The following is a 13906-nucleotide window of genomic DNA, read 5'->3' on the forward strand; positions in this document are numbered from 1 at the left end:
CAGGTTATTTAGTTGGGAGGTCAGATGTTTTTGGGCGAGGGTTGGTTCGTTTAGAGAATAGAGTTTTCTGAAATGTTCAGTCCAGATGTTTGGGTCATAGATGGGAAGGTGTTTGGCCTCTTTGGATTTATCTAAATTATTCCATAAATCCCAAAAAGAATTTTGATCGATTGCTTCTTCAATTTTGTTTATTTTAATTTTTATGTGGTCAGTTTTCTTCTGTATTAATAGTGACTTGTATAGTTTAAGCGTTTCTTGATATGTGGCTCGTATTTGTTGGTTTGCAGGGTCTCTGTGTTTTTTATTTGATAATGATCTTAATTCTTTTCTTAGTTTTTGACAATCTTTATCAAACCAAGCATCTTTAGCGATTTCTTTTTTTATGTCTTTTTTTTGTGTCTCTCTCTGTCTCTCTCTGTCTCTCTCTCTCTCTCTCTGTCTCTCTCTCTCTCTCTGTGTCTCTCTCTGTCTCTCTCTCTCTCTCTCTCTCTCTGTCTCTCTCTGTTTCCACATTCAGCCACACACCATCACTAAAGTACAGGTCCTGTCTCTTTAAAACCTTTGAGTGACCCTTGACCCTAATACATCGATATTCCCTAATTTTATCTCAAGACAACAGGAGGAATAATCCTCATCTTAATCTTGCACCAGATTTCATCAGTTATTCTTCATCTAAACCTCACAGAGACAGATGGCATGTTATGAGGAGCACTGTTACAGAGATTGTTCAGCAAGAGATTATTATTCTGTCGTCGTTTATGGAGCTCAAACCTGTGTGACACAAGGAAGATGATTCCTTATTTAGAAGAATGATGGAAAACAAAACAGCAGTGCAGCCCATTGACTTTTATTGTATGAACACGTTACTGTACAAACATAACAGAATATGATCATAATGAGACACCTATAATCTTGAATGTGAGTGGATGGTTATTAAAACACGGTCATACAGCATATAAAGCACTTAAAAGACACAGTCTTCATGGATCTTCAGGATCAGGATCTTCAGTTCTGCTCAGTTTCACACAGATCAGCAAGCTCCATCATCCACTAACTAAGTCATCTGTCAGCTCTCTCTGTCTGATGCTCTCTGAATCTGATGAAAGAGAGAGAGACTGGACTCCAGGAACGGTTGAGAATCACTACCCCACAGACACACTACTGACGGACTTCATCAACACGACACACACATGACTGGGATGTTCTGCATCTAACATTCAGACGTTTCTAAGAGTGAGTGAAGCGAACAGACGAGCTTCTGTGTTTGACGTAAGATCAAGTCCAGCCAGACACGTGTCACGCTCAACAGGCCAGCGTCCGCTGCTGCGTCTCCTGCTGCAGGAAGTACTGACAGAACAGAGCTCGGACTTCCTCTCCGTCGCGGTCGTCTGTGGCGGGCGACACCTCGTCTGCGGGCTGTGGACTCTCCTCGGTCCTCACGGCCTCCTCCCAGCGCTCGATGAACTCGTCTCCGTGCACCTCGCACACGTTGTGCAGCACGCAGCAGGCCAGGATCATGGTGGGCACCACGTCCATGCGGCAGTCGTTCCTCTTCAGCAGACACTGCCAGCGTGCTCGGAGCCGCAGGAAGGCCTCGTCCACCACGCCGCGCGCCCGCTCCAGCTTACGGTTGAAGGCCCTCTGACCGGCCGAGAGCTCGCTGGACTCGGGGAAGCTCTTCAGCAGCCAGCTCTTCAGCGGGTATCCGGCGTCTCCCAGCATCAGGAAGCCCAGCGGTCGGCCCATGAAGTCCAGCGGTGGCTCGTGCAGCAGGAAGCCGTCGCAGCCGCGTGCCCACAGCGTGGAGTTCTGCAGGATGGCCGAGTGCTCGGTGCTGCCTGGGAACCCAGCGCACACGTCCCAGAACTGCCCCAGACCGTTCACCGCGCCCTGCGTGACCACCGACAGCCAGCCGCGGCTGTTCCAGTAGTTGTCTGTGTTGCTGGACGGTGCGATGATGGGCACGTGGAGGCTGCCGACCGCTCCCACGCAGTGAGGGAAGCCCCAGCGGGTGGAGAAGAGTCTGGCGGCGTCCTCCAGCTCCTGCTCGCTCGGGGGCCGCAGGTACAGCGGTCGCAGCAGCAGCACGATGGCGTGACACACGTCTCTCACACACTTGCAGACGGTGGAGCGTCCCACGCCGAACAGAGCGCTGATGGTGCGGTACTCCACGTTAGAGGCTAGACGCCACAGAGCCACGGCCACACGCTTCTCCAGCGGCAGCGCCGGACGCAGACGGGTGTCCTGACGGCTCAGCCGCGGCTTCAGCTTCCCACACAGCAGGAAGAACGTCTCTTTAGTCATGCGGAACTTCTCCAGCCAATCAGAGGGCTGGAACTCCCGCATGACCACGCGCTCCCACCAATCGGTGCTCTCGATGCTGCTCCAGACCCGTGTGGGGCGCGCCGGCGGGCCGCTGACCGGTCGAGACGTCTGAGCGATCATCATCTGTGAGAGGAAGACAGCTCAGTTATCGTTACCTGCACACTTTATGAATGTAAAGAATGTCTCATGTTTATACCATATGAAAAATGTAAAGTTGATGGATCTTTTGCAGGCATGGGTTAGGGTTAGATGATGATTTTGCATGATTAGCATGATTTTGTTAAAAATAAATTATTAATCAATATTTAAAAAAACAATCTGAAGCTTGTAGGTGTCAGAAATAAATGGAATACAGACACTTTTGGTTTCTTAACTTGTTTTAATTCACTGTTTTAAACTGAAGACCCATTCACTGCAAGAACTAGATTGTGTTAATCACGCTCACCATGATCATCCTCTTGTGCCTCTGGTGAAAATACTGTCTGTGCGCGACGCGCCGCTGAACCTCGCGTCTGCGCTGTGCGTCTGCGCTGGTGACGTCACGCCGCCGCTTCAACAGCACGTAACTGAGAGTAAACATCAACGAGCGCAGCGTCTCGTCGTTTGCCATGTTTCCGCCTTTGTTTTCGGATCGGAGCTCCAAAAGCCGCTACAGAAGCGCGATCTGTTCCTCGACGAGCCGCGATCGGTTCAGTTACTCCGCACACATGAGGTTATTTCATCATTATTAGTCCTGGCTCTGCAGACGCATTCCTCCTCTCGCTTCTGCTGCGGCTGCTGCTCTGCTCGTGTGACGTCACGCTGCAGCGCCGCCTGCTGGCCTGAGTGACGTCATCACAATCATGTTTCACCGCTGCACTTATGAGATTTAAGATTTGAAGATGACAAACATTTTCATGAATCTAATTATCTTAAATTAGTTGTATATTAATTGTTGTAAACAAACAGTTGTATTATTGTTAAGTCAAATCAGTTTCTTTAATAATTAATAATTATCGTCTGAGATCAACGTTTTTGTTAATAGTTTTTTTAATAGTTGCATCATTAATATACATAGTATATAATGGTCACTTCCTCCATCTTTTAGTTTCACTCTCATCAGGACAGCTCAAGACTTTATGGGGCCCTAAACAGATTTTATTTTGAGGTTCCCTCGGTTTCGCCAATACAGCTAATTATTGTCAGTGTTTGATTATTCGCACACTATAAATATAACACCCCCATTATCAGTTTTATTTGTTGTAGCTGTGTTTCTTGCATCAGACCCATGAGTTTTTACCCTTCTGTAACCCCCACGAGCGGTCAGGGGTTAATTGAACTTTAACATTCACAGTCTTACAGGACTAACTGGCATTCTTAATAAATATAGCTAAATAAACCTGCAGACAAGGCATTTACAGAACAGAATTTTATTTTAACAACACACATTATTAAACACACATCTAAAACAACAACTCTTGATCTATAACTAGAGCTCACTGGTATAATGCATATAATGATACTGGAGTATAATAGCAAAGACCCTATACGCTACGGTAAACAATGTTAAGCTCTTATCAGCACCCAATTTAAGAAACAGAAACTTATTTTTATTACTTAATATAAGTTATTTTACAAAGAAAACAAAAGGTAGTAAAATCTTCTGATATATTAAGATGGCAAGCGCAGCCGCTGCGGATCATGTGCAGTGTTTGGGTCGTGATCTCTAGTCATGAGCACTTCTCTCCACACGAACACACCACACAGCTCTGATCTCATTCTGTCATGGACCAGGACTACGAGACACAGCTTTTATGACAGATCAACAAACAGAATGATAACTCAGACAGTCCATCGTTAGCTGAATTTGACTTAATTTGCTCAAAATCAGATATCACCCTCAAAGTATGATTTAGATGCTTGACATGGCAAGTTAAAAATGACACTGACATTACAGGAACATCCAAGAAATCAACAAACTGGTCATCAGTCACATGAGCTCCCCATTTACTCTGGTGCTGTTTGAAAACAGGAAGTGATGGAGGACAGAACAGGAAGTAGGATGTTAGGAGACTGCCATGACTGCCACATAACTATGTGTTTCATTGGAGATTGTTTTATCTCACTGCTGTGCTTTCTGGTTATACATATTATTATTATTATTATTATTATAGGGTTTCAAGTGCGTAGTGCTAAAACCATTTTTAATTGTAAGGATTTTTATTATTATTATTCTGCTGTAAATCTGATCGTGCAGACCAAACTGTATGACCCAGAGACTTGAACCTTGGCCGGTTGGTAGAGCTAATAGTATCTAATAGTATCTCAAATCGATACTATTAGAGATAAAATTGCAACCATTCAGCCGTCAGCTACAGTATCACATCAGACAGTGCACTATAGACCCCCTGAGGAACAGTTCCACTCATTCTCTACTATAGGAGAGGAAGAATTGTATAAACTTGTTAAATCATCTAAACCAACAACATGTATGTTAGACCCTATACCATCTAAGCTCCTGAAAGAGGTGCTTCCAGAAGTCATAGATCCTCTTCTGACTATTATTAATTCCTCATTGTCATTAGGACATGTCCCCAAAACCTTCAAACTGGCTGTTATTAAGCCTCTCATCAAAAAACCACAACTTGACCCCAAAGAACTAATTAGTTATAGACCAATCTCGAATCTCCCTTTTCTGTCCAAGATACTAGAAAAGGTGGTATCCACACAATTATATTCCTTCTTAGAGAAAAATGGTATATGTGAGGATTTCCAGTCAGGATTTAGACCGTATCATAGTACTGAGACTGCTCTCCTTAGAGTTACAAATGATCTGCTCTTATCATCTGATCGTGGGTGTATCTCTCTATTAGTTTTATTGGATCTTAGTGCTGCGTTTGACACAATTGACCACAACATTCTTTTGCATAGACTTGAACACTTTGTTGGCATTAATGGAAGTGCATTAGCATGGTTTAAATCGTACTTATATGACCGCCATCAGTTCGTAGCAGTGAATGAAGATGTATCCTATCAATCACAAGTGCAGTATGGAGTACCTCAAGGCTCAGTACTAGGGCCGCTACTCTTCACGCTTTATATGTCACCTTTATTTATATAGCGCTTTAAACAAAATACATTGCGTCAAAGCAACTGAACAACATTCATTAGGAAAACAGTGTCAATAATGCAAAAATGATAGTTAAAGGCAGTTCATCATTGGATTCAGTTATGTCATCTCTGTTCAGTTAAATAGTGTCTGTGCATTTATTTGCAATCAAGTCAACGATATCGCTGTAGATGAAGTGTCCCCAACTAAGCAAGCCAGAGGCGACAGCGGCAAGGAACCGAAACTCCATCGGTGACAGAATGGAGAAAAAAACCTTGGGAGAAACCAGGCTCAGTTGGGGGGCCAGTTCTCCTCTGACCAGACGAAACCAGTAGTTCAATTCCAGGCTGCAGCAAAGTCAGATTGTGCAGAAGAATCATCTGTTTCCTGTGGTCTTGTCCTGGTGCTCCTCTGAGACAAGGTCTTTACAGGGGATCTGTATCTGGGGCTCTAGTTGTCCTGGTCTCTGCTGTCTTTCAGGGCAGTAGAGGTCCTTTCTAGGTGCTGATCCACCATCTGGTCTGGATACGTACTGGATCCGGGTGACTGCAGTGACCCTCTGATCTGGACACAGACTGGATCTGGTGGCCACGTTGACCTCGGAACAAGAGAGAAACAGACAAATATTAGCGTAGATGCCATTCTTCTAATGATGTAGCAAGTACGTCGGGTGTTATGGGAAGTTTTCCCGGTTCCGGTTTACCTAATTAATGCAGCCTAAAAATCCTTTAACGGATTTGGATATTAAAAGCATATTAGTATGTTATGTGTAAGCCAGGTTAAAGAGATGGGTCTTTAATCTAGATTTAAACTGCAAGAGTGTGTCTGCCTCCCGAACAATGTTAGGTAGGTTATTCCAGAGTTTAGGCACCAAATAGGAAAAGGATCTGCCGCCCGCAGTTGATTTTGATATTCTAGGTATTCTCAAATTGCCTGAGTTTTGAGAACGTAGCGGACGTAGAGGATTATAATGTAAAAGGAGCTAATTCAAATACTGAGGTGCTAAACCATTCAGGGCTTTATAAGTAATAAGCAATATTTTAAAATCTATGCGATGCTTGATAGGGAGCCAGTGCAGTGTTGACAGGACCGGGCTAATATGGTCATACTTCCTGGTTCTAGTAAGAACTCTTGCTGCTGCATTTTGGACTAGCTGTAGTTTGTTTACTAAGCGTGCAGAACAACCACCCAATAATGCATTACAATAATCTAACCTTGAGGTCATAAATGCATGGATTAACATTTCTGAATTTGACATTGAGAGCATAGGCCGTAATTTAGATATATTTTTGAGATGGAAAAATGCAGTTTTACAAATGCTAGAAACGTGGCTTTCTAAGGAAAGATTGCAATCAAATAGCACACCTAGGTTCCTAACTGATGAAGAAGAATTGACAGAGCAACCATCAAGTCTTAGACAGTGTTCTAGGTTATTACAAACGGAGTTTTTAGGTCCTATAATTAACACCTCTGTTTTTTCAGAATTTAGCAGTAAGAAATTACTCGTCATCCAGTTTTTTATATCGACTATACAATCCATTAGTTTTTCAAATTGGTGTGTTTCACCGGGCTGCGAAGAAATATAGAGCTGAGTATCATCAGCATAACAGTGAAAGCTAACACCATGTTTCCTGATGATATCTCCCAAGGGTAACATATAAAGCGTGAAGAGTAGCGGCCCTAGTACTGAGCCTTGAGGTACTCCATACCGCACTTGTGATCGATAGGATACATCTTCATTCACTGCTACGAACTGATGGCGGTCATATAAATACGATTTAAACCATGCTAATGCACTTCCATTAATGCCAACAAAGTGTTCAAGTCTATGCAAAAGAATGTTGTGGTCAATTGTGTCAAACGCAGCACTAAGATCCAATAAAACTAATAGAGAGATACACCCACGATCAGATGATAAGAGCAGATCATTTGTAACTCTAAGAAGAGCAGTCTCAGTACTATGATACGGTCTAAATCCTGACTGGAAATCCTCACATATACCATTTTTCTCTAAGAAGGAATATAATTGTGTGGATACCACCTTTTCTAGTATCTTGGACAGAAAAGGGAGATTCGAGATTGGTCTATAATTAACTAGTTCTTTGGGGTCAAGTTGTGGTTTTTTGATGAGAGGCTTAATAACAGCCAGTTTGAAGGTTTTGGAGACATGTCCTAATGACAATGAGGAATTAATAATAGTCAGAAGAGGATCTATGACTTCTGGAAGCACCTCTTTTAGGAGCTTAGATGGTATAGGGTCTAACATACATGTTGTTGGTTTAGATGATTTAACAAGTTTATACAATTCTTCCTCTCCTATAGTAGAGAATGAGTGGAACTGTTCCTCAGGGGGTCTATAGTGCACTGTCTGATGTGATACTGTAGCTGACGGCTGAATGGTTGCAATTTTATCTCTAATAGTATCGATTTGAGAAGTAAAGTAGTTCATAAAGTCATTACTGCTGTGGTGTTGGGAAATGTCAACACTTGTTGAGGCTTTATTTTTCATTAATTTAGCCACTGTATTGAATAAATACCTGGGGTTATGTTTGTTTTCTTCCAGAAGAGAAGAAAAGTAATCGGATCTAGCAGTTTTTAATGCTTTTCTGTAGGATATGTTACTTTCCCGCCAAGCAATACGAAATACCTCTAGTTTTGTTTTCCTCCAGCTGCGCTCCATTTTTCGGGCTGCTCTCTTTAGGGTGCGAGTATGCTCATTATACCATGGTGTCAAACTGTTTTCATTAACCTTCCTTAAGCGTAAAGGAGCAACTTTATTTAAAGTGCTAGAAAAGAGAGAGTCCATAGTTTCTGTTACATCATCAAGTTGTTCTGAGGTTTTGGATATGCTAAGGAATTATATGTTACCCTTGGGAGATATCATCAGGAAACATGGTGTTAGCTTTCACTGTTATGCTGATGATACTCAGCTCTATATTTCTTCGCAGCCCGGTGAAACACACCAATTTGAAAAACTAATGGATTGCATAGTCGATATAAAAAACTGGATGACGAGTAATTTCTTACTGCTAAATTCTGAAAAAACAGAGGTGTTAATTATAGGACCTAAAAACTCTGCTTGTAATAACCTAGAACACTGTCTAAGACTTGATGGTTGCTCTGTCAATTCTTCGTCATCAGTTAGGAACCTAGGTGTGCTATTTGATCGCAATCTTTCCTTAGAAAGCCACGTTTCTAGCATTTGTAAAACTGCATTTTTCCATCTCAAAAATATATCTAAATTACGGCCTATGCTCTCAATGTCAAATGCAGAAATGTTAATCCATGCATTTATGACCTCAAGGTTAGATTATTGTAATGCTTTATTGGGTGGTTGTTCTGCACGCTTAGTAAACAAACTACAGCTAGTCCAAAATGCAGCAGCAAGAGTTCTTACTAGAACCAGGAAGTATGACCATATTAGCCCGGTCCTGTCAACACTGCACTGGCTCCCTATCAAGCATCGCATAGATTTTAAAATATTGCTTATTACTTATAAAGCCCTGAATGGTTTAGCACCTCAGTATTTGAATGAGCTCCTTTTACATTATAATCCTCTACGTCCGCTACGTTCTCAAAACTCAGGCAATTTGATAATACCTAGAATATCAAAATCAACTGCGGGCGGCAGATCCTTTTCCTATTTGGCGCCCAAACTCTGGAATAACCTACCTAACATTGTTCAGGAGGCAGACACACTCTTGCAGTTTAAATCTAGATTAAAGACCCATCTCTTTAACCTGGCTTACACATAACATACTAATATGCTTTTATTATCCAAATCCGTTAAAGGATTTTTAGGCTGCATTAATTAGGTAAACCGGAACCGGGAACACTTCAAATAACCTCCTATGTACTTGCTACATCATTAGAAGAATGGCATCTACGCTAATATTTGTCTGTTTCTCTCTTGTTCCGAGGTCACCGTAGCCACCAGATCCAGTCTGTGTCCAGATCAGAGGGTCACTGCAGTCACCCGGATCCAGTACGTATCCAGACCAGATGGTGGATCAGCACCTAGAAAGGACCTCTACATCCCTGAAAGACAGCGGAGACCAGGACAACTAGAGCCCCAGATACAGATCCCCTGTAAAGACCTTGTCTCAGAGGAGCACCAGGACAAGACCACAGGAAACAGATGATTCTTCTGCACAATCTGACTTTGCTGCAGCCTGGAATTGAACTACTGGTTTCGTCTGGTCAGAGGAGAACTGGCCCCCCAACTGAGCCTGGTTTCTCCCAAGGTTTTTTTCTCCATTCTGTCACCGATGGAGTTTCGGTTCCTTGCCGCTGTCGCCTCTGGCTTGCTTAGTTGGGGACACTTCATCTACAGCGATATCGTTGACTTGATTGCAAATAAATGCACAGACACTATTTAACTGAACAGAGATGACATAACTGAATTCAATGATAAACTGCCTTTAACTATCATTTTGCATTATTGACACTGTTTTCCTAATGAATGTTGTTCAGTTGCTTTGACGAATGTATTTTGTTTAAAGCGCTATATAAATAAAGGTGACTTGACTTGTGAGTGACTGGCCAGTAGGGGGCGATACAGCGATTGAACACACAACAGGTTTCTCCTGAGAAAACTAGGTCACTGCTGGAAGAGGTGCTAGTGAGACCAGCAGGGGGCGCTCACCCTGTGGTCTGTGTGGGTCCTAGCGCCCCAGTGTAGTGATGGGGACACTATACTGTCAACAAGCACAGTCCTTTGGATGAGACGTTAAACCGAGGTCCTGACTCTCTGTGGTCATTAAAAATCCCAGGATGTCTTTCGAAAAGAGTAGAGGTGTGACCTTGGCATCCTGGCTAAATTCGCCCATTGGCCTCTGACCATCATGGCCTCCTAATAAATCCCCATATCTGCTGATTGGCTTCATCACTCTGTCTCCTCTCCACCAGTAAGCTGGTGTGTGGTGGGCGTTCTGGCGCACTATGGCTGCCGTCGCATCATCCAGGTGGATGCTGCACACTGGTGGTGGATGAGGAGATACCCCCAGACTATGTAAAGCGCTTTGAGTGCCTAGAAAAGCGCTATATAAATGTAATGAATTATTATTATTATTATTAACAGCACTCATAACTCCATTACACTTGTCATAGACTCAAGTGTCTTATATCATTGGAATCCTTGGGTCAAAACGAACAAATCCACTCAGATATCTGAATGAATACGAATGAAAATGAAAATTTCTCTTCCATTTTGAATTTTGTCGAAAACCTACTTTTGCAAACCAGTCAAAGGTTTTTCGCTCGATCAAAACCAAACCAGTTTGAAAATATTCTCTTATCTTCTAAATATTAAATATTCTAAAACTCAAAACTAAGTAAATTCATGCATTATATGATTCTAATCAAGAGTGCAAAATATAATGGAGATTGAGTGAAAATTGGCACTAAACTAGTAATTACTAATATAACAGTAATACACTATATTTCTTAAGTAAACTCCCTAAAATTGCAATTGTAACCACTAGATGGAAGCAGAGGACCACTAATGAGCTCATTCAACTCACTAATATAGTACTTCTTACAGATTTTACTTTTGGATTCGCATTAATATAAAATCATTATTATTGCATTTAAAATCACATTTACTCAAAGTTTATCACTTTATTATATAGTCTGCATCATGGATGTGTTTTAATGTCAGCCATTAATTTTGGGTTGGACCAACCCTGAAAGCATAGAGCCTTAAAGCGCTTGAACCCTGGTGATCACTGCTTGCAGCTTTATTTATTATTATTATTATTGTTGTTGTTGTTCTACAGATTATTATTTTATGATAATGCCTGTCTGCCTTCTGTGGAACACTGTTGAAGCCATATGTTACTATTATGGAGAGCCCTTTTGGTTTATTTTAAGGGAAAAGCAAACTTTTATTTTTTTTTATCATGTGACTGCACCTCTGGGTCTTTGAAGCCATCACTCACTCAGAGCCACAGATGGCTTCCACACATCCATGTCTTCAGGTCTGAAACATTGGCTTTATTTGAGTTCAGCTGATTCTTTTCCTCCAGGTGTTTACATGTTTTTCAAGCGTCCTGAATCCAGCGGAGTTCTTATTATTTTTCTGATGGGATGCTTGTTGGGGGAGTGTTTATTTATTGGTTTGTAGTCTATTTGTGTTGAATGAGGGTTTAGTGCCATGAACAGTAAAACAGCCTTCGAGAACGAAACTACTAAGCAAAAGAACACAGCAGGTACAAATACATTGATTTCATACAGTGGAAAATTAATAAAAAGACATTCCTCTTATAGAATGTGTGTGTGTGTGTGTGTGTGTGTGTGTGTGTGTGTGTTATCATATGTGTGTGTGTTTATCATTTATGTGTGTGTGTCTCTGTCTCTGTGTGAATTTGTGACCTCTGACCTCTGTAAGGCTCATTCAGTGTCTCAGGAGGAGTGCGGGATGCAGATGAAGGAAATAATTTAGGATTACAGCAAACAATAGCGTGGTATCAGCGCATCATTTCAGATCTGGTGTGATCCGAGATGAATCTCTGCAGCAGGTGTCTGTTAATGAGACTCTGTGAGAAAGAGAGTCTGATCAGACGAGTGTAATCCTGCTCTTCTCCCGCTGAGACACACAGAGTCGCGTCGCTGCTGTAGTAATCCACACATCATGCAGGGACTGATGGAGAATCTGCTCATTGTGCGGCTCAGCTTCAATTCAATTCAAGTTTATTTGTATAGCGCTTTTTACAATACAAATCGTTACAAAGCAACTTTACAGAAAATTATGTTTCTACAATATTTAGTAGTAGCTAGTAGTTTGTGCACGTTTGACAGGATTTTAGAAAAATAAAAATAATAATAATAATACAAGACGTAGTCAGCTAGATGATGAACTATCAATATTATTAATTAATAGTAATTATATGATGCAGTCACACATGTAGCAATATTTGTTAGTTCTGTTGTTGATTCAGGGTCAGCATCATCTGGGGTCCTCTGAGGGTCAGCATCATCTCTTCTCAGGTGTTCTGGATCCAGACTGGAGCTTGTGTAAATCCTAGTTACCACGGGATGAAGATCCAGCAGAAACAGAGAAACAAATAGAGACATCATTAGCATAGCTGCTGAAACTGAAGTAAAATTAGTTTAACCCAAGCTAAAGAATAAAAATGCAGATGCAACTATACTCACAATTTAAGAGATACATTATTCGAATGCTTGGCGAAAGAGATGCGTTTTTAATCTAGATTTAAACAGAGAGAGTGTGTCTGAACCCCGAACATTATCAGGAAGGCTATTCCAGAGTTTGGGAGCCAAATGTGAAAAAGCTCTACCTCCTTTAGTGGACTTTGCTATCCTAGGAACTACCAAAAGTCCAGCGTTTTGTGACCTTAGGGAGCGTGATGGGTTGTAGCGTGGTAGAAGGCTAGTTAGGTACGCAGGAGCTAGACCATTTAGGGCCTTATAGGTAAGTAATGATAATTTGTAACTGATACAGAACTTAATAGGTAGCCAGTGCAGAGACTGTAAAATTGGGGTAATATGATCATATTTTCTTGACCTGGTAAGGACTCTAGCTGCTGCATTTTGGACGACCTGTAGCTTGTTTATTGAAGAAGCAGGACAACCACCTAGAAGTGCATTACAATAGTCCAGTCTAGAGGTCATGAAAGCATGAACTAGCTTTTCTGCATCAGAAACAGATAACATGTTTCGTAGCTTGGCAATGTTTCTAAGATGGAAGAATGCTGTTCATCTGCAGTCCTTGTGTTCAGGTGAAGAACGGCCATTTAAACATGAAAGCGATGACGGATGTTCAGCAGAATGTTCCTCCGAGCGTCTCTCTCGCTCTGATGCTACAGAAGGTCATGGGTTCGATTCCCAGTGAATGCATGAGCTTGAAAAAAACAGTTTGAATGCAATGTGATGAACGCAAATCCATACAGTGAAAGCAGGAGCATCAAACTCCAGAAATGACAGAAACACCATTACAGCATCACAGAGCTGATGAACAGTGTAATATTTGTTCCCTATCTCCAGTGGGATGTGAAAGGTTCAGCAGCTGAAGGGTTTAGCGTGTCAGACTGAGGAATTACTTCCTGTTTCCTGCAGCTCCAGACATGAGAAGGTCATAGGTTTCTGTGAGTGTAATCGGCTGAATGCTCTTCACTGCAGTTCTGATGAGAACAGATCCATTACTAATCCAGATCCAGCAGTTGCCGGGGTGTTGCTAAGCAGGTTGGTTGTTGTTAGTGTGTTGATGTGGATGCTACAAGGTTCTGATGTTTCTGGCTTTTTCTTCCCATCTGGTGAGTCTCTGTAATCTTCGGGTCTGTGGGAGTTTTCCGGTCCAGCAGGTGAAAATTATCACATTTCCAAAATATTGCCAATTTCAAAAGATTTGCAACACTTCATAATCACGATCATAAATAAAATGAGCATCAATCATCAAAATGACACTAAGACTAAAACACACTTGGCAGTAAAGCTCTTCTGATTCTGATTCTGTGGATCTCAAGAGCCTCCAGC

General features: G+C 41.9%; 1 protein-coding gene across 1 annotated transcript; it reads right to left on the reverse strand.

Annotated features, from left to right (window-relative positions):
- Positions 1–1295: 1295 nt before the first annotated feature.
- On the reverse strand, positions 1296–3110 carry LOC132154084 (uncharacterized). The gene is made up of 2 exons (XM_059562714.1): positions 2771–3110; positions 1296–2448 (listed from the first exon to the last, which is right to left on the reverse strand). The coding sequence occupies exons 1-2, from the start codon at positions 2933–2935 to the stop codon at positions 1303–1305; spliced, it is 1311 nt and encodes a 436-aa protein (XP_059418697.1). The 5' UTR covers positions 2936–3110; the 3' UTR covers positions 1296–1302.
- Between the last annotated feature and the right edge of the window lie 10796 nt (positions 3111–13906).

This window comes from Carassius carassius, chromosome 12 (genome assembly GCF_963082965.1).
Source record: "Carassius carassius chromosome 12, fCarCar2.1, whole genome shotgun sequence".
Taxonomy (NCBI): domain Eukaryota; kingdom Metazoa; phylum Chordata; class Actinopteri; order Cypriniformes; family Cyprinidae; genus Carassius; species Carassius carassius.

What these genes read in the sequence shown, in the direction of transcription:
- LOC132154084 (XM_059562714.1), bottom strand. Translation starts at nt 2,935, where the DNA reads ATGGCAAACGACGAGACGCTGCGCTCGTTGATGTTTACTCTCAGTTAC. An exon ending in GGCACAAGAGGATGATCATG is followed by an intron (nt 2,449 to 2,770) that starts GTGAGCGTGATT and finishes TTCCTCTCACAG; the next exon opens with ATGATGATCGCTCAGACGTC.